At 44.4% G+C, this 20,215-nt stretch overlaps 1 protein-coding gene across 1 annotated transcript in view; it reads left to right on the forward strand.

Annotated features, from left to right (window-relative positions):
* Nucleotides 1-19,019: 19,019 nt before the first annotated feature.
* Nucleotides 19,020-20,215, forward strand: part of LHX5 (LIM homeobox 5) — a 35,619-nt gene continuing 34,423 nt past the window's right edge. The window contains exon 1 of the mRNA XM_056552279.1: nt 19,020-19,507. Within this exon, the coding sequence (XP_056408254.1) occupies nt 19,335-19,507 (173 nt within the window). The 5' untranslated portion in view covers nt 19,020-19,334. The remainder of the gene's footprint in view (nt 19,508-20,215) is intronic.

The raw sequence follows: 20,215 nt of genomic DNA on the forward strand, positions 1-20,215 counted from the left end.
GCCACTCTCCCTAACTTGCATAGGAAGTTTTTTAAATTGATAGTAGATTTCACCCAGTCACAGGCTATATGCCCAGCAGAGGTGAGCAGAATGGGTGTGTTAGGGTTCCATCTGAAGTGAGGACACCTCCGTGTGGTGGATGGGGGACACATTTTGATCTCTAGAGAGGAGTGCTGCAACTATATTTTTGTATAATTAATATATATATATATATACATATATATATATATATATATATATATATATATATATATATATAGCAATCCAATGATTCCACAACACACCATATATATATATATAACTATATTTTAAAACCATTGGGCAGCCATATTTCAGGAACACTTTCTGTATTGCCTGTATGGAAAATACAGCACAATGTGTTTTATGGCAGCTAAAGCCAAAAAGAATGGAAGGCCAAAAGTGACGTGGATTCGTGACCCACTTCTCACCTGCCTTTGCTCTGGCCTTTGCTTCCCAACGCGTGTGCCCCTGCTTCCTAGGGCATGCTCTGGCTTCAGGAAATTTAAAGGGCCAGTGCACCACTGATTGGTGCCTGGTCCTTCTACCAAAATTATATAAGGCAGCTCTGCCTTCTCCTCCCTCTGGATCTTCAGTGCCCCTAGCCTGAGATTAAGTGTTCCCAATGGTCTGTTTGCCTAGCCCGTGTATTTTGACCCTTCCACTTCGTTATTTGACTACGCACCTTTGCCGCCTGTCTTGACCTTCTGCTAAGTCTGACTATGCCTCTTTCTCATCCTTGTATACCTCATCTTGCCCAATTACCTGTGTGGTTGAGTCGTATCAGGGGTAGCAACTTGGGTGTCGCCTGCCGCAGCAAGCCCATCCCACCTTGCGGCGGGCTCTGGTGAAGACCAGCGGCACCTTAGACTCCGCTCCCCGATGCAGCCCATGTCATCTGCCACACAGGTTGGAGGATCCACATCCAGCAGCGTTACAGCAAGATCCGGCCATGGATCCCACTGGGGTTCCTCTTCCCTATAATCCGGACCAAGCCTCTATCGTGGCTCTCCAGTCACAGCAGTTAATCCAATTGTCCGCCATGATGCAGCAGTTGCTTTCTGCTCAACAACTGCAGCAGCCACAGCCTCCTCCTGCTTTAGTGTTGCCTTTCGTTCCTGCTGTCATCTCAGGATCTAAGCTCCGTTTGTCTCTTCCTGAGAAGTATGAGGGGATCCCAAGTCTTGCCGTGGTTTCATGACACAGTGCTCCATGCACATAGATCTTATGGCAGAACAGTTCCCTGCAGAACGAGCAAAGGTAGCCTTTGTCGTCAGTCTCTTAACTGGAAGGGCTCTAGCCTGGGCAACTCAGCGATGGAATCGCAGTGATCCACTCACAACTAATCTCCAGGCTTTTCTGACAGAATTCCAAGGTGTCTTTGAAGAAGCTGCACAAACTTCTTCCGTTGAGACGGCTTTACTGAGTCTTTCTCAGGGCAACTCCTCTGTGGGCAAGTATGCCATCCGATTTCGTATCCTGTCATCGGAGCTATCTTGGAACAATGAAGCTCTTTGCGCCATTTTCAAGAGAGGACTTTCTAGCCATATCAAGGATGTCCTTGCTGACCGGGAATTGCCTTCTACCCTGAATGAACTCATACAGTTTGCATCTCAGGTTGATATCCGGTTCTCTGAATGACATGAGGAACTATGTCAAGAAAGGAAGTCTGCAAGACCTCGGCACTTTCGTCACCTGGCACCTGTCTTCCAGCCACCACCTTAACCTTCTACGTTGCCTCCTGCAGTGGAGGCTATCCAGGTGGATTGGTCTCGCCTGACCCCGCAGTAAAGAACTCGCCGACGGGCTGAGAATCTATGCCTCTACTGCGCCAGTGCAGATCACTTCCTCAGAGATTGTCCTCTGCGTCCACAGTCACAGGGAAACACTTGCACCTAGGGTTTGTGGGAGAGGCCTCCCAAGGTGTGAATACCTCCTCTCTATGCCTTCCTGGACTCTGGCTCCGCGGGAAACTTTATCGATGCCTTTTTAGTACATAGGTATCGTCTGCCAGTATCCCGCCTTCTGAAACCTTTGCACATCTCTTTGGTCAATGGAGAAAATCTGGACTGTCCTGTTTTATTCCACACAAAACCCTTATCTCTGCAGGTTGGAGTTTTGCATAAGGAAAATTGTCCTTCTATATACTTCCTCATTGTACCTCTACTCTTCTACATGACCTTCCTAGGTTACAACTACATGCCCTGCATCTTGATTGGAAAACTGGAGAAGTACTTCGTTGGGGAACTGACTATTGCGAAAAGAGAAAAAGACGGAGCGCTCACCCTTTGGAAGGTAGATCAGGCACAGGATACTAAGTCCATGGAACAGTTCGGTCTCAAGCAGGGAGGCGGCAGCTGGATACAGGGGAGTCTCAGACGTCGGAGACTCCCCCATATCCAGCTGCCGCCTCCCTGCTTGAGACCGAACCAGTCAATGGACTTAGTATCCTGTGTCTTATCTACCTTCCAAAGGGTGAGCGCTACGGTTTTTTCTCTTTTCACGATAGTCAGTTGTATTGCTGTAGCATGTAGCACCGCCTGATTGTGTTTCCCTACACACCTGAACCGCTTACCTGTGCAGTTCTGCAGTAGACACACGGGGTTAAGGTAGTGCTAGCTCTAGTGGCTTTTTTCTTCTTCGGTGTTTCATACTTCGTTGGGGAACCTACTGCTGTAACCACTGTTTTCATACTCTTGCGTCCAAGTTGGTGTCTCCTTCTACTCCTCTGTCCAGTCTGCTATCGTTCCTTCATGACTTTGGTGACGTCTTCAGTGAGAAAGAAGCTGAAGTTTTACTACCACATCGTCCTTACGATTGGCCTATCAACTTATTGCCAGGGACCACACCTCTTCGGGGCAGAATTTACCCCTTGTCTGTTCCGAAAACCCAGGCCATATCAAATTACATCCAAGAAAATCTTCAGAAAGGATTTATCAGAAAGTCATCCTTCACTGCCGGAGCCGGATTCTTCTTTCTGGAAAAGAAGGATGGATCTTTGCGACCTTGCATTGACTACCGTGGCTTGAATAAAATTACTGTCTAAACTTGACCTTTGTGGGGCCTATAATTTGATTTGCATACGAGAAGGAGATGAATGGAAGACTGCATTTAATACTCGTGATGGACATTTTGAGTATCTTGTGATGCCATTTGGACTCTGTAATTCTCCAGCAGTCTTCCAGGAGTTCATCAATGAGATATTTCGTGATCTTCTATACTCCTGTGTCATCGTCTATTTGGACGACATTCTCATCTACTTGCCCAATGTTCAGATTCATCGCTCTCACCGCCGCCAAGTTTTACGTCTCCGAGACAATCATCTCTATGCTAAACTAGAGAAGTGTACTTTTGTAAAAAAACAGCTTTCCATTTCTGGGGTATATCGTTCCCAGTCAAGGTCTTCAAATGGACCCTAACAAGTTGTCTGCGGTACTGGACTGGCCTCGACCTTCCGGCTTGAAAGCTATTCAGCAGTTTCTCGGCTTTGCCAATTATTATCGGCAATTTATCCCTCATTACTCCACCTTGGTAGCCCACATTGTTTCTCTCACCAAGAAGACTGCTAATCCAAAGGTTGGACTCCAGAGGCTGAAGAAGCTTTCAAACAGTTAAAGTCCGTCACCACTTCAGCTCCGGTTTTATCTAGCCCAGATCCAAGCAAGTCATTTCTTTTGGAAGTCGATGCTTCTTCCGTTGGTGCCGGTGCAATTTTAACACAAAAGTCCTCTACTGGAAGAATTGTAACCTGCAGTTATTTCTCTAAGACCTTCTCTCCTGCGGAGAAAAATTATACCATTGGAGATCGTGAGTTCATGGCAATAAAGCTGGCTTTGGAAGAATGGCGTCACCTGTTGGAGGGCTCTGTACATCCGGTTACTATATATTCTGATCACAAGAATTTGCTCTATCTTCAGACTGCCCATCGCCTCAACCCTCGGCAGGCTCGTTGGTCTCTGTTCTTCTCCCAGTTTGACTTCTTCATTCAATTCCGTCCTGTGGAGAAGAATTTATGAGCTGACACTCTATCTAGATCCTCAGATGTTCAAGACCAGGAATCCAACCCTCAACATATTGTTCCTCCTGAACGTCTCATCTCTGCAGCACCAGCAAGTCTTTAGCACCTGCCCCGTGGAAAGACTTACGTATCTCCCATTTAAGATTCCAAGTTTTGAAGTGGGGTCATTCTTCTCTTCTGACCGGTAATTCCGAAATTTGTAAGTCCTTGCAAGTCATCTCCAGACAGTATTGGTGGCCCAGTTTAAAACAGGATGTCCTTGATTTTGTCCGCTTCTGTTCGGTCTGTGTTCGGGACAACACCTGCAGGTCTTCTACAGCCTTTGCCAGTTCCAAAGCTTCCCTGGGCCGATATTGCTATGGACTTTATTACAGGCCTTCCCTCTTCTGGGGGCAATACGTCATCTGGGTTATCGTAGACCAATTCTCTCTCTACCTGGATTACCATCGGCACCACAGCTTGCTAAGCTTTTTCTTTGCCATATCTTCCATGGAGTCCAGTTTGTTTCTAAGTTCTGGCGTGCCCTTTGCTCTCGTCTCCAAGTTAAGTTGGATTTTTCCTCAGTTTATCACCCACAATACAATGGACAGGTGGAAAGGGTGAACCAGGTTTTGGGAGACTATTTTCGCCATTTCGCCTCTGCTCGTCAAGACAACTGGGCTGATTTACTTCCCTGGGCAGAGTTTTCGTACAATCATAGAGATTCTGAATCCACTGGAACTTCACCTTACTTTGTGGTCTATGGCCTTCATCCTCATCCTCCTCTTCTCTTGTCTTCTTCCTCCGGAGTTCCCATTTTTGATGAACAAATGTGGAATTTCTCCTCCATCTGGCAGAAGACTCGTCACTCTGTTATATGCCACATCTTGTATGAAGTCTTAAGCAGACAAGAAAAGGCGCTCTCCTCCCGAATTCTCTCCTGGAGACAGAGTCTGGTTGTCATCTAAATATATCCGCTTTAAGGTACTCAGTTATAAACCGGGCCCTCGCTATTTGGGTCCTTATAAGATCAAGAAACATTTAAATTCCGTGGCCTATTCTCTCCATCTGCCATCTTCTCTTCACATCTCGAATTCTTTTCATTTCTCCCTCTTGAAACCTGTGATCCATAACCACTTTTCTAAAAAAGATATTTCTTCTACTCCCATCTCAGGTACCTCTGATGTTTATATCATCAAGGAAATTTAGGACTCCAACTCCAGGGGAAAAGTTTTTTCCTTGTGGATTGGGAAGGATTTGGGCCAGAAGAAATGTCTTGGGAGCCGTAGGGCAACATCTAAGAAAATTCTTGTCCTGCAAAAATAAGTGGAGACCAAAAGGGGGGGTACTGTTACGATGAACGCTCCGGTCCCCGCTCTCCCCGCCTCCTAGGGCGCGTGCGCGCCAACTTCAGGAAATTTAAAGGACCAGTGCGCCACTGATTGGTGCCTGGTCCTTCTGCCAAAATTATATAAGGCAGCTCCGCCTTCTCCTCTCTGCTGGATCTTCAGTGCCCCTAGCCTGAGATTAAGCGTTCCCAATTGTCTGTTTGCCTAGCCCGTATATTTCGACCCTTCCACTCTGTTATTTGACTACGCACCTTTGCCGCCTGCCTTGACCTTCTGCTAAGTCCGATTACGCCTCTGTCTCATCCTTCTGTACCTCGTCTTGTCCAGTTACCTGTGTGGTTGAGTCGTATCGGGGGTAGCAACCTGGGTGTCACCTGCCGCAGCAAGCCCATCCTGCATTGCGGTGGGCACTGATGAAGACCAGCTGCACCTTAGACGCTGTTCCCCGATACGGCCCGTGTCAACTACCACAAAGGTTGGAGGATCCATATCCAGCAGCGTTACAGTGTGTATGCTCAGTGCAGAATACACAGCGTATTTTCCCCTGTGCAGCACATTTTTGGCAGTGTGAAGTATGCTGCATTAGCGCTACGTGGGACCGTAGCCGTATGGGTGTATTCGCACACACTATCCTGCTAATATTTGATGCATAGGATTTGAAACTGAAGATTTTATGCTATATAGTTCAATGTAAACTAAATGACTGAACACAGCTCCAAATCCTGCACATGAAATATGCGCAGGATACTGTATATGTGAATAAAATCTTAACAGGAACCTGTCATCAGGATTAGAGTTATACTACTATGGCCAGTGTGTAGCAGATGAAACAATACTGTTTCCTACCATCTCCTTGTAGTGCAAACTCAGCCTTCTCTGCCTGTAATTATCACAGTTGCTGAAAATCCTATATATTTTTTTTAAATTATCATTGTGGTTTTTTTTTTTAATTATTATTGTGACCCTTTAACACATATATATACAAATATACACAGTCATGCCCATAAACGTTGGCACTCCTGAAAATTTTCTAGAAAATGAAGTATTTCTCACAGAAAAGGATTACAGTAACACATGTTTTGCTATACACATGTATATTTTCTTTGTGTGTATTGGAACTAAACCAAAAAAGGGAGGAAAAAAAGTAAATTGGACATAATGTCACACCAAACTCCAAAAATGGTCTGGACAAAATTATTCGCACAAAATAAGATTGTTTCAATCATGTGATGCTCCTTTAGACTCACCTGAGGCAAGTAACGGGTGTGGGCAATATAAAAATCACACCTGAAAGCAAATAAAAGGAGAGAAGTTCACTTAGTATTTGCACTGTGTGTCTGTGTGTGTCACAGTAAGCATGGACAACAGAAAGAGGAGAAGAGAACTGTCTGAGGACTTGAGAACCAAAATTGTGTGAAAATAACAACAATCTCAAGGTTACAAGTCCATCTCCAGAGATCTAGATTTGCCTTTGTCCACAGTGCGCAACCCATGGCACTGTAGCTAATCTCCTTGTGCATGGACAGAAGAGAAAAATTCATGAAAGGTGTCAACGCAGGATAGTCCGAATGGTGGATAAGCAACCCCAAACAAGTTCCAAAGATATCCACGCTGTCCTGCAGGCTCAGGGAGCATCAGTGTCAGCGCAAACTATCCGTCGATATTTAAATGAAATGAAACACTATTGCAGGGGACCCCACTGCTGACACAGAGACATAAAAAAGCAAGATTACATTTTGCCAAAATGAACTTGAGTAAGCCAAAATCCTTCTGGGAAAATGTCTTGTGGACAGATGAGATCAAGTAAGAGCTTTTTGGTAAAGCACATCATTCTACTGTTTACCGAAAACGGAATGAGGCCTACAAAGAAAAGAACACAGTACCTGCAGTGAAATATGGTGGAGGTTCAATGTTGTTTTGGGGTTGTCTTGCTCCCTCTGGGACTGGGCACCTTGAATGTGTGCAAGGCATCATGAAATCTGAGGATTACCAATGGATTTTGGGTCGCACTGTACAGCCCAGTGTCAGAAAGCTGGGTTTGCGTCCGAGCAGGACAATGGCCCCAAACATACATCAAAAAGCACCCAGAAATGGATGGCAACAAAGTGGTGGAGTGGCCAGCAATGAGTCCAGATCTAAATCCCATTGAACACCTGTGGGTTGATCTTAAAATTGCTGTTGGGAAAAGGTCCCTTCCAATAAGACAGACCTGGAGCAGTTTGCAAAGGAAGAGTGGTCCAACATTCCGGCTGAGAGGTGTAAGAAGCTTATTGATGGTTATAGGAAGCACTGATTTCAGTTATTTTTTCCAAAGGGTGTGCAACTAAATGTTAAGGATGCCAATAATTTTGTCCAGGCCATTTTTGGAGTTTGGTGTGACATTATGTCCAATTTGCATGTTCTCCTCCCTTTTTTGGTTTAGTTCCAATAAATACAAAGGGAATAAACATGTGTAAAGCAAAACATGTGTTAGTGCAATCCTTTTCTGTGAGAAATGCTTCATTTTCTAGAAAAATTTCAGGGATGCCAACATTTATGGCCATGATTGTATCTATCTATCTACACTATACATTAGCTCTGTGGAGCAGCAAAGGCAAAAACTTGGGGCTGCTATCTACTTGCTGCTACAACCTGCGTCCCCTTCAGTTTCAATAGTATCAGTTCCAGCTTTTCCCCCTGAAACTTTTCTACTGTGCCAGAGGGAAACTGAGCTGGACTGCCGGACATAAGTGAAGGAGCCATAAGTTAATGTAGGGTTATGAAATAGTCAGTGACCAAGCAATAATACCTTCCACTTTTTATGCACCTTCTGCTTGTCATTACTTTTTCTATCCCCATAAGCAGATCTGTTTACCTACTTTATTTTTAGTGGTCATGCATGTGCACTGGTGTTTCCCCCATCTAATTATCTGTATGGGTTCTGTACTCCATATAATGCGTCACTTACATACTCAGGCCACTTAAATGTCAAAAAAATCTTCAGAATGTGGAGCTATGCGCCAAAATTGTAAACCCGGGAAAAACTGGTGGGGCAAGCTATATCTGAGGAAGAAAAAATGAAAATACAAAAATAAAAATGGCCTGGTCTTTAAAAGAGTACTCCGGTGCTTAGACATCTTATCCCCTATGCAAAGGATAAGGGATAAGATGCATGATCCCAGGGGTCCCCGCCGCTTGGGACCCCCGTGATATTGCACACCGCACCCCGTTAAAATCAGTCCCCGGAGCATGTGATGTCATGCTCCGCCCCCCCCCCCCTCAATGCAAGCCTATGGGAGGGGGCGTGAAAGCTGCCACGCCCCCTCCTATAGGCTTGCATTGAGGGGGCGGAGCGTGATTATCTTTTGGAGTCTCTTTTTTCTTAAAGGGGTATTCCGGGCAAAAACATTTTATCCCCTATCCAAAGGATAGGGGATAAGATGTTTGATTGCGGGGGGCCCACCACTGGGACCCACCACGATCTCCTTGCAGCACCCGCAATCTATGCGGGAGCTGCATCTCCAGTTTTGGGGACTGGGGACGTGACATCACGCCACGCCCCCTCCATTCATGTCTATGGGAGGGGGCGTGATGGCCGTTACGCCCCCTCCCATAGACATGAATGGAGGGGGCGTGACATATTGTCCCCAGTCCCGGAAACCCGGAGGTTTCCGAAACTGGAGACGCAGTTCCCGCATAGAATGCGATCAGACATCTTATCCCCTATCCTTAGGAGAATAGGGGAATAGGGGATAAAATGTTTTTCCGCAGAATACCCCTTTCAACTGGTGCCAGAAATCTAAACAGAGTTGTAAATTACTTCTATTAAAAAATCTTAATCCTTCCAGTACTTATTAGCGGCTGTATGCTACAGAGGAAATTCTTTTCTTTTTGGATTTCTTTTCTGTCATGACCACAGTGCTCTCTGCTGACACCTCTGTCCATTTTAGGAACTGTCCAGAGCAGCATATGTTTGCTATGGGGATTTTCTCCTGCTCTGGACAGTTCATGACATGGACAGAGGTGTCAGCAGAGAGCACTGTGGTCTCCAAAAAGAAAAGAATTTCCTCTGTAGTATACAGATGCTAATAAGTGCTGGAAGGATTAAGATTTTTTAATACAAGTGATTTACAAATCTATTTAACTTTCTGGCACTAAACGATAAAAAAAAAAAAAAAAAAAAAAAGGTTTCCACCGGAGTACCCCTTTAAGGGCAAAATTATAAAAGTTATTAAGGACTTAAACTGCTTTTAATAGTTATATACAGCTATATATTATTTTTCTAGGCTTTTAACATAACATTTAATTAGTGAATCTTACATGATATTTTTCAAGTAAATTGTCTACACGGCCTTTGAAAATATATAGTAAATTCTCAGTTGACACGTCCACTTTAGCAGTTTTATCGTGAACAGTGCAGACCTTGCAGAAAGCCAAAGTACACAGTTTTGAGTATATATTGGAATTTTTCGCCCCAAAATGTTTTTACCAAACGAGCTTTGACTATTCCTCTCAATATCCTTTAAACTTTACAGAAAAAAAATGCCAAAATTCTTTGTTGCTCTGATTTATTCTTGTCTTTTTTTTATTGATGGGTCTTCACCTCACTAAACTCTCCCCCTTTCCAAGCTCCCGTGAATGGAGCAGCCAGGCTGATATTTCTATCCAAGCGCTACAGTGATGCCTTCCCCTGTGCCAGTCACTGCACTGGTTTCCCATTCACTATAGAACACAATTTAAACCTATCACTCTACCCACAAAGCTCTCCATGGTGCTGTACCTCTGTATATCTCCTCCCTCATCTCTGTCTACCACCTTCCTGTGCTTTATGTTTTGCCCGTGATCTAAGAATAACATCCTCCATAATTCAAACCTCCCACTCCTGTCTCTCTCGAAGACTTTTCTCGTGCTGCACCAGTTCTCTTGTGTGTGCTACCCTAGACTCATAGATTCATTCCCGACATTCATGCTTCATCCATGCCTTAAATACTCTTTTAGGCAGATAACGACCCCTATTACACTACCTAATCTGATGCCTTTCCTTTACCCCCCTACTACATTATTCCTCAGAATCTGATTCCTTCATTCAGGAGTACAGTGACCCCCCGACCTACGATGGCCCCGATATACTATCATTTCAACATACGATGGCCTCTCAGAGGCCATCGCATGTTGAAGGCAGCATCAACATACGATGTTTATCTATGTCGGGGCCATCGCATAAACGGCTATCCAGCAGCGCTGACTGCTTCAGCTGCCACCGGATAGCCATTTACAGTGCCCTGTGTGGTCCGCTGACGATCACTTACCTGTCCTCGGGGCTCCAGCGCGTCCTCTTCGGGATCCCCTCCATTGTCGGCGCTCTCCATTGTCGTCATCACGTCGCTGTGCATGCCGTCCCGTCATCCAATAGGAGCGGCGTGCGTAACGCGTGATGGCAGCGAAGGAGAGCGAGGATTTCGGGGAAGCAGAGGCCTTACCGGAGCGTCGGGGACAGCGATGGAGGGCGACATCCAGGGCAGCGGTGACGAGCGGTGATGGTCCAGAGCAGCGGGGACAGGTGAGTACAACATCCAATACCAGTGGTCTTCAACCTGCGGACCTCCAGATGTTGCAAAACTACAACTCCCAGCATGCCCGGACAGCCAACGGCTGTCCGGGCATGCTGGGTGTTGTAGTTTTGCAACATCTAGAGGTCCGCAGGTTGTAGACCACTGCCCTATACTTTACATTGCACGGATCCCTCAACATACGATGGTTTCAACAAACGATGGTCCATTTGGAACGGATTACCATCGTATGTTGAGGGACCTCTGTATATATCCCACTCCATGCACTACTATGCTCATCTGTACATACACTACTGGCTCATACAGCCATACACATACCCTCCACGACTACACCATGGTATATATCAGCATACTATTCTGCTGTTATGCCAACAGAGGGGGAGATTCTCAAAGAATTTTGCGCCAAAATAAATAAATTCCGCTCCAACATTTTGGCGCGAAAGGTATCGACCACATTTTCAAAGAGCTTTGTGTCGCGGTTCACACTGTTCACGTCAGTTTTGTAAAAGTGGGCGTGTCCATGTATATTGTCTGCTTTACATGATATTTTCAAAGAGGTGAGAGTCCAGTTTACATCAAAAATTTCACACCAGCTTTTTGAAATCACAGAAATGGTTGTAGTTTTATTGTTTTTGTTCTTGTTTTTTTCTTAGTTTTTTGGGGAAAAGGTGTTTTTACTTAAAGGGGTATTCCAGGCAAAACCTTTTTTATATATATATATCAACTGGCTCCGGAAAGTTAAACAGATTTGTAAATTACTTCTATTAAAAAATCTTAAACCTTCCAATAGTTATTAGCTTCTGAAGTTTTCTGTCTAACTGCTCAATGATGATGTCACGTCCCGGGAGCTGTGCATGATGGGAGAATATCCCCATAGGAACTGCACAGCTCTCGGGATGTGAGTCATCAGAGAGCAGTTAGACAGAAAACAACAACTCAACTTCAGAAGCTAATAACTATTGGAAGGATTAAGATTTTTTAAGAGAAGTAATTTACAAATCTGTTTAACTTTCCAGAGCCAGTTGATATATAAAAAAAAGTTTTGGCCTGGAATACCCCTTTAAGTAATAATTAAAAAAAAGAAATAATTATTATTGAAAAATGTTATTAAATGTTTTTTTTTTTTTCTTGGGGTCTGCACCTGCACTCACATTTAAGCTCAGAGATGTTTTATTTATACAGTTATCGCTTTTCTGGGCACTAGTCACCATGGAATATTTAGTGAGATGTTTCCGCCAGAATTTTCTGGGATGTAAAATTTGGCGCAAAAATCTGCAATTTTGGCGGAAAAAATCCAATATGGCTGCAACAAAAAAAAAAATTGGCGCATCAAAAAACAAAAATGGCGCGAAAATTAATCGTCACATATTTTCATATTTTCAAAGCAGCACAAAAGACCTTTCAAAATGTGAGGAGAAAAAAAAAAAAGGTGTGAATAATATCGCTGGAACAGAAATGACAGTAGTTTTTGAGAATCTCCCCCATATGCTACAGGCATACCGCACTAATGTGATCCAAGCCTTAAATGTGACCTCAATGAACAGAATGAGAACAGAGATATTACTTTTTATGACCATAAACAGTTAAAGGGGTATTCCGGGCAAAAACATTTTATCCCCTATCGAAAGGATGTCCCCCGCGATCTCGCTGCAGCAGCCCCCATTCTATGCGTAGCTGCGTCTGAAGTTTCAGAAGCCGCCAGGCTTCCGAGACGGGGACGTGACGTCACGCCATGCGCCCTCCATTCATTTCTATGGGAGGGGGCGTAACGGCCATCACTCCCCCTCCCTTAGACATGAATGGAGGGGGCGTGGCGTGACATCATGTCCCCGTCTCGGAAGCCCGGCGGTTTCCGAAACTTCAGACGCAGCTACACATAGAATGGGGGCTGCTGCATGGAGATCGTGGGGATCCCAGCAGCGGGCCCCCCGCGATCAGACATCTTTTCCCCTATCCTTTTGATAGGGGATAAGATGTTTTTGCCCGGAATACCCCTTTAATACATCGAGAGCAACCCAGATGCAACTTGAAGCTCTAAAAGTGGTATTCCCATTTCTGTGTTTCGGCTTTTTGGCTTCCCAACCCTTTTCCAATGATCTGTGGCCCCCAGAAGGTAGCTATAGTGTAACCCCACAAAGCTATGCTGTTTATGTAACACCCAGAGTCACATGAAGAGTGTAGCTCAGAAGGCTAGGCCATTGGCGCAACTATCATTAAAGTCAATGGAAGTTGTGTAAATAGCAAAACTCACCCACTTGATCTGTTTTTTGCTTCCTGACAACCTCCAAGGGGCGCAAACAGACCTGAGGGGACTTTAAAGCTGAAAAGCAAAAGTGGTAATACCCATTTCTTGTGTGGCACAGGAGTCTTTGGTGCTACCTCTGTGCCCTCTATATCTACTCCCCTTGCTTAATCACATTCTGTTTTTAGGCCTTTAGTATTCGCATTCAATTAAATACTACTGCAAGTTAAAACTGGATTTTACCCTGCGGAGCTACTGTTGAATCGGAAAAAGGGATCCCTCTATATCACAGAGACTGTGACCCCAGATGCCAGTTACCAGGACCCAACTAATTGAGACAAGGGACAATGGAATATTGGGGGTGACCACACTTGTGTTGAATTTCCAGCCTCTAAGTGGAGCTGGGCATTAGGGTTAAATAAGATATAATGAGTTTAATGCAAATTAATGAAGCCTATACTATTTTGGGTTAGTTTACCTGGCTACATAATATTATCGGCTCATTCTACAAATTGTTCTAGGAATAAATGAACTGTTAAAGTACTTAAGCTTCGAAATGGAAAGGATACCAAGTATTGTTATAAATAGATATTGTCTGCTGCATCATGGAATAAACTTCACAAGTTTTTCACGCATACTGGTGTGCTGCATATATCCATTTTAGACAGATAGATAGATAGAAGACAGACAGACAGATAGATAGATAGATAGATAAGAGATAGATTGATAGATATGAGATAGATATGAGATAGATAGATAGATAGATATGAGATAGATAGATATAAGATAGATAGTTAGATAGATAGATATTAGATAGATAGATAGATATGAGATGGAAATATATATATGAGATAGATGATTGATAGATAGATAGATAGATAGATAGATAGATAGATATGAGATGGAAAGATAGATATGAGATAGATAGATAGATAGATATGAGATAGATAGATAGATATGAGATGGAAATATATATATATATATATATATATATATATATATATATATATGAGATAGATGATAGATAGATAGATATGAGATGGAAAGATAGATATGAGATAGATAGATAGGCGATTGATAGATAGATAGATATGAGACAGATAGATAGATAGCTATACAGATCATAGGTAGATATTATATAAGTTAGATAGATAGATAAATGGATATTATATATGTTAGATAGATAGATACATAGATACATAGAGAGATAGATATGAGATAGATAGATAGATAAATGGATATTATATAGGTTAGATAGAAAGATAGATAGATAGATATGAGATAGATAGATAGATAGATAGATAGATAGAATATGGCTGATTAGCTGGAAAGCAATATCTGCTATCTTAATTCTGTCCATTTATCTTTCTGGCCTTCTGACTACCGATGCCAGGCTGTGCCACCTTGCAGTAGCAGGTTCTTCCACAGTGAACTTTACCTTGTATGTGCCTCATAGGCTGGGTATGATCGTCCCGCATTAATCCTAGTGCAGGGGAGCTGATTGGAGGGAAGGAAGGGCTGCCCTCCTGCACAGCAATCACCCTACAGTATTAGGACAGAGACAAACACCCCTCTCCTGAGTCACCTACCATCACCCCTCTCCTGAGTCACCTACCATCACCCCTCTCCTGAGTCACCTACCATCACCCCTCTCCTGAGTCACCTACCATCACCCCTCTCCTGAGTCCCCTACCATCACCCCTCTCCTGAGTCACCTACCATCACCCCTCTCCTGAGTCACCTACCATCACCCCTCTCCTGAGTCACCTACCATCACCCCTCTCCTGAGTCCCCTACCATCACCCCTCTCCTGAGTCACCTACCATCACCCCTCTCCTGAATCACCCACCATCACCCCTCTCCTGAGTCACCTACCATCACCCCACTCCTGAGTCACCTACCATCACCCCTCTCCTGAGTCCCCTACCATCACCCCTCTCCTGAGTCCCCTACCATCACCCCTCTCCTGAGTCACCTACCATCACCCCTCTCCTGAGTCACCTACCATCACCCCTCTCCTGAGTCACCTACCATCACCCCTCTCCTGAGTCACCCACCATCACCCCTCTCCTGAGTCCCCTACCATCACCCCTCTCCTGAGTCACCTACCATCACCCCTCTCCTGAGTCACCTACCATCACCCCTCTCCTGAGTCACCCACCATCACCCCTCTCCTGAGTCACCCACCATCACCACTCTCCTGAGTCACCTACCATCACCCCTCTCCTGAGTCACCTACCATCACCCCTCTTCTGAGTCACCTACCATCACCCCTCTGCTGAGTCCCCTACCATCACCCCTCTCCTGAGTCACCTACCATCACCCCTCTCCTGAGTCACCTACCATCACCCCTCTCCTGAGTCACCCACCATCACCCCACTCCTGAGTCACCTACCATCACCCCTCTCCTGAGTCACCTACCATCACCCCTCTCCTGAGTCACCTACCATCACCCCTCTCCTGAGTCACCTACCATCACCCCTCTCCTGAGTCCCCTACCATCACCCCTCTCCTGAGTCACCTACCATCACCCCTCTCCTGAGTCACCTACCATCACCCCTCTCCTGAGTCACCCACCATCACCCCACTCCTGAGTCACCTACCTTCACCCCTCTCCTGAGACACCTACCATCACCCCTCTCCTGAGTCACCTACCATCACCCCTCTCCTGAGTCACCTACCATCACCCCTCTCCTGAGTCACCTACCATCACCCCTCTCCTGAGTCACCTACCATCACCCCTCTCCTGAGTCACCTACCATCACCCCTCTCCTGAGTCCCCTACCATCACCCCTCTCCTGAGTCACCTACCATCACCCCTCTCCTGAATCACCCACCATCACCCCTCTCCTGAGTCACCTACCATCACCCCACTCCTGAGTCACCTACCATCACCCCTCTCCTGAGTCCCCTACCATCACCCCTCTCCTGAGTCCCCTACCATCACCCCTCTCCTGAGTCACCTACCATCACCCCTCTCCTGAGTCACCTACCATCACCCCTCTCCTGAGTCACCTACCATCACCCCTCTCCTGAGTCACCCACCATCACCCCTCTCCTGAGTCCCCTACCATCACCCCTCTCCTGAGTCACCTACCATCACCCCTCTCCTGAGTCACCTACCATCACCCCTCTCCTGAGTCACCCACCATCACCCCTCTCCTGAGTCACCCACCATCACCACTCTCCTGAGTCACCTACCATCACCCCTCTCCTGAGTCACCTACCATCACCCCTCTTCTGAGTCACCTACCATCACCCCTCTGCTGAGTCCCCTACCATCACCCCTCTCCTGAGTCACCTACCATCACCCCTCTCCTGAGTCACCTACCATCACCCCTCTCCTGAGTCACCCACCATCACCCCACTCCTGAGTCACCTACCATCACCCCTCTCCTGAGTCACCTACCATCACCCCTCTCCTGAGTCACCTACCATCACCCCTCTCCTGAGTCACCTACCATCACCCCTCTCCTGAGTCCCCTACCATCACCCCTCTCCTGAGTCACCTACCATCACCCCTCTCCTGAGTCACCTACCATCACCCCTCTCCTGAGTCACCCACCATCACCCCACTCCTGAGTCACCTACCTTCACCCCTCTCCTGAGACACCTACCATCACCCCTCTCCTGAGTCACCTACCATCACCCCTCTCCTGAGTCACCTACCATCACCCCTCTCCTGAGTCACCTACCATCACCCCTCTCCTGAGTCACCTACCATCACCCCTCTCCTGAGTCACCTACCATCACCCCTCTCCTGAGTCACCTACCATCACCCCTCCAGCCAGCCTGCCTCTTCTCCTGGGAGCGCACAACCCCCAGCACTGGCACTCAACGGGTTAGCAGAAGGCAGAGCTGCCACTGTTATCAGCAGCCTGCAGATCCCCATTACCCACTCAAGGGTGACTACAAATGTATTTCCCACATTACCAGTCAAAATAAATAATGTGTGACATAAAGCCAATCTAACCAGGGCCGGCCTGTGATAAGATGATTGCATGCAGAGAGGAGCCGCAGCCACACAGACTGCTGGGGAATTAGACGTGACAATTACACCAACACTGGAGAGATAGAGGAGATAGACACACATATATATATATATATATCGTTTGTATATACGGGTGGAAATGCACACATATAGTGTGTGTGTGTATATACATATATATATATATATATATATATATATTACATACACACATGAAATACATATATATATATATATATATATATATATATATAATACATATATATAGAGAGATTATATATGTATGTGTGTGTTTGTGTGTGTATATATATATATATATATATATATATACACACAGTTATAGTATACATATATTGTGTACAGTATACTAGTGTAGTGTATTTTATACAATTGCTATATGGACGTTAGCCAATTACTTTAATCTGCAACAAGATGTGATGGGGGGGGAGGGGGGGCTTGTGGAATTGTTTGTACAATATCACAACAGATTCATTAACCAATTAGACTGTGTGAGAAGATATACATAATACACACTCTTCAATTCTTCCAAATCAAAAAACCTGCAAAGAAATCCCGATGGTCCAACATAACATATGCCCAGTCACGTGATGAGATTTCCAAAAGTTCTCATTTTAGGAAATGTTACTACACGGTCATATTTACCTTGAGCCTGGTCAGCCCATCGTGAATTGTTGTTCACTTTAATAGTATATCGCTTTAATTGTTTTACATACAGTCTAGAACTGAAAGGGTTACTCCCAGGGTTCTAGCAAGGTACAAAGGAGATAGGGGGCCTGAAATTTTTAACTAATCCAGATTTTACAAGTCAAAAGGACAGTAGGAGGGGACTCACTGCAGGGATCTCTTTCCATCCCAAACACCAGAGTAAATAAACTTAGTATTAGCCAAACAATTAATAGACTTTTCTCATGTAGAACTCAATTAGAAAGCTGTTTCTCCACCCAGTAACCCTCCCAGGACAGCCCAATATTTAACAGTATTAAGTTTCTTCAAACAAGTGATACAATGTGGAACTGTCCCTCCAGTTCATTATATTTAGTTGTCTATATCACCTACTGAAGATGGGATCATAATCACTACTAAGAAAAAAGAAACAAAAAATGAAAAATAAATAAATAAAATTAAAATAAAAAAAAATTAAAATACATATATATATATAAAATGTATATGTTATGATAGATTAGATAGATAGGTGCAGATAAATAGATACATTGATAGACAGATATTTCCAATCATATACTTGGAAGCTAATACTGCTAGTGAGGGGGTAATGTTTCCATGTAGAGGGAGGGGGTTATAGAGGAGACTGACATAAAACTGGTAATTCTTCTATTCTGCATGACAATGATGAGAAGGTAAGTGAGAGAGTTACCTCCCTGTAGTAGTGAGTGATCCCTGTATTGTTACAGTGAGATGGCTTTGGGCTACTCTTTCTGGGCAGGAGAAGAATGTATCCCATTGCTAGGTGGACTGGCTATTTACTTTCAATGTAGTCCAAAACAAATGAGCCTCTAAATGCAACCCTCAGTGTTGTGCCATTGTAATGTAAAGCATGCTGGCTGGAAGGATCGGCTCATGTTGCAGGTGCCTCCCCCATGTAACTATTTGCACCCTGCAATGTGTGTGTGTATATATATATATATATATATGCTCCATAGGTTGCTATTTGGCAGCAGAGTGTAACTACTGGCAGAGCCTCAGCCATCCCACCCTTTTCAGTGCCAAGGACCATTCTCCAGCCAGTGTAGTCCTGATATAAATTAAGCGGTAACCATAGCTACTGGTCGCTGATTGGCTGCCAGAGGCAAACGTGCCTGTGGACGTCACCAAATCTGAATAAGGATGCGCGAACTGCCAGGCTTGGCACACAAAGCTGGTTATGGGGCATAGAGGTGGAGTTCGGGAAAGTGTCATCTAGGAGATTTCCTTCCATCCAGACAAGAAGTTTGCTGCCGGTCTCCGCTGGAAAGCTGGGTCTGGGAAGGACATTGGCCACAGCAACAAATGAGGAGGACATAGGAGCACTTGTACCCTGGCACACTGATCTGGAGCACTTGCCATCTGTCAGATGCGGGCACAGAAGTGGGAGTGAGGGTGCTGGGTGGTGCTGAAGAGTCGGGTGTATGTGGATTTATCAGGAGGGTCCAGGTCTAGGTGTTCTGGTTGAATCATGATGGTCCATTGTGCTGGCTGTGAGAGGCCCATCCTGGATCGCTTCCTCCTCAATGTCCTGGACCGGGCTTGGCATGTCAAATGTGTCCAGTGCTGTGACTGCAAATGTAACCTCACTGAGAAGTGCTTCTCCAGAGAGGGCAAACTCTACTGCAAGACAGACTTCTTCAGGTAAGGCACCTTATACCATGGGGACATGCCCAGCACTGGATGGCATCTGCTCAGGTGCCAGCTGTCTACCTGCACTTCAACCCACTGTTTCTGTATCTTTAGCCATCACATCAAATATACTGTATGTTATGCCAAACACTCCATATCTAGCTGGCTAGTTATTTATTTAGCATCAATATATCTTAAATGTCATTTATCTACTATACATCTATCTATCTATCTATCTATCTATCTATCTATCTACTATACATCTATTTATTTATCTATCTACTATACATCTATTTATTTATCTATCTACTATACATCTATTTATTTATCTATCTACTATACATCTATTTATTTATCTATCTACTATACATCTATTTATCTATCTACTATACATCTATCTATCTATCTATCTACTATACATTTATCTATCTATCTACTATACATCTATTTATTTATCTATCTACTATACATCTATTTATCTATCTACTATACATTAATTTATCTATCTATCCTATATATTATCTATCTATCTCATATCTATCTATCTCATATCTATCTATCTATCTCATATCTATTCTATACTATTTTATATATAATATATATCTATATTTATCTATTTATCTATCCTATATAATATCTATCTCATATAATATCTATCTATCCTATATAATATCTATCTCATATAATATCTATCTATCCTATATAATATCTATCTATCCT

This window comes from Hyla sarda, chromosome 1, assembly GCF_029499605.1.
Source record: "Hyla sarda isolate aHylSar1 chromosome 1, aHylSar1.hap1, whole genome shotgun sequence".
Taxonomy (NCBI): domain Eukaryota; kingdom Metazoa; phylum Chordata; class Amphibia; order Anura; family Hylidae; genus Hyla; species Hyla sarda.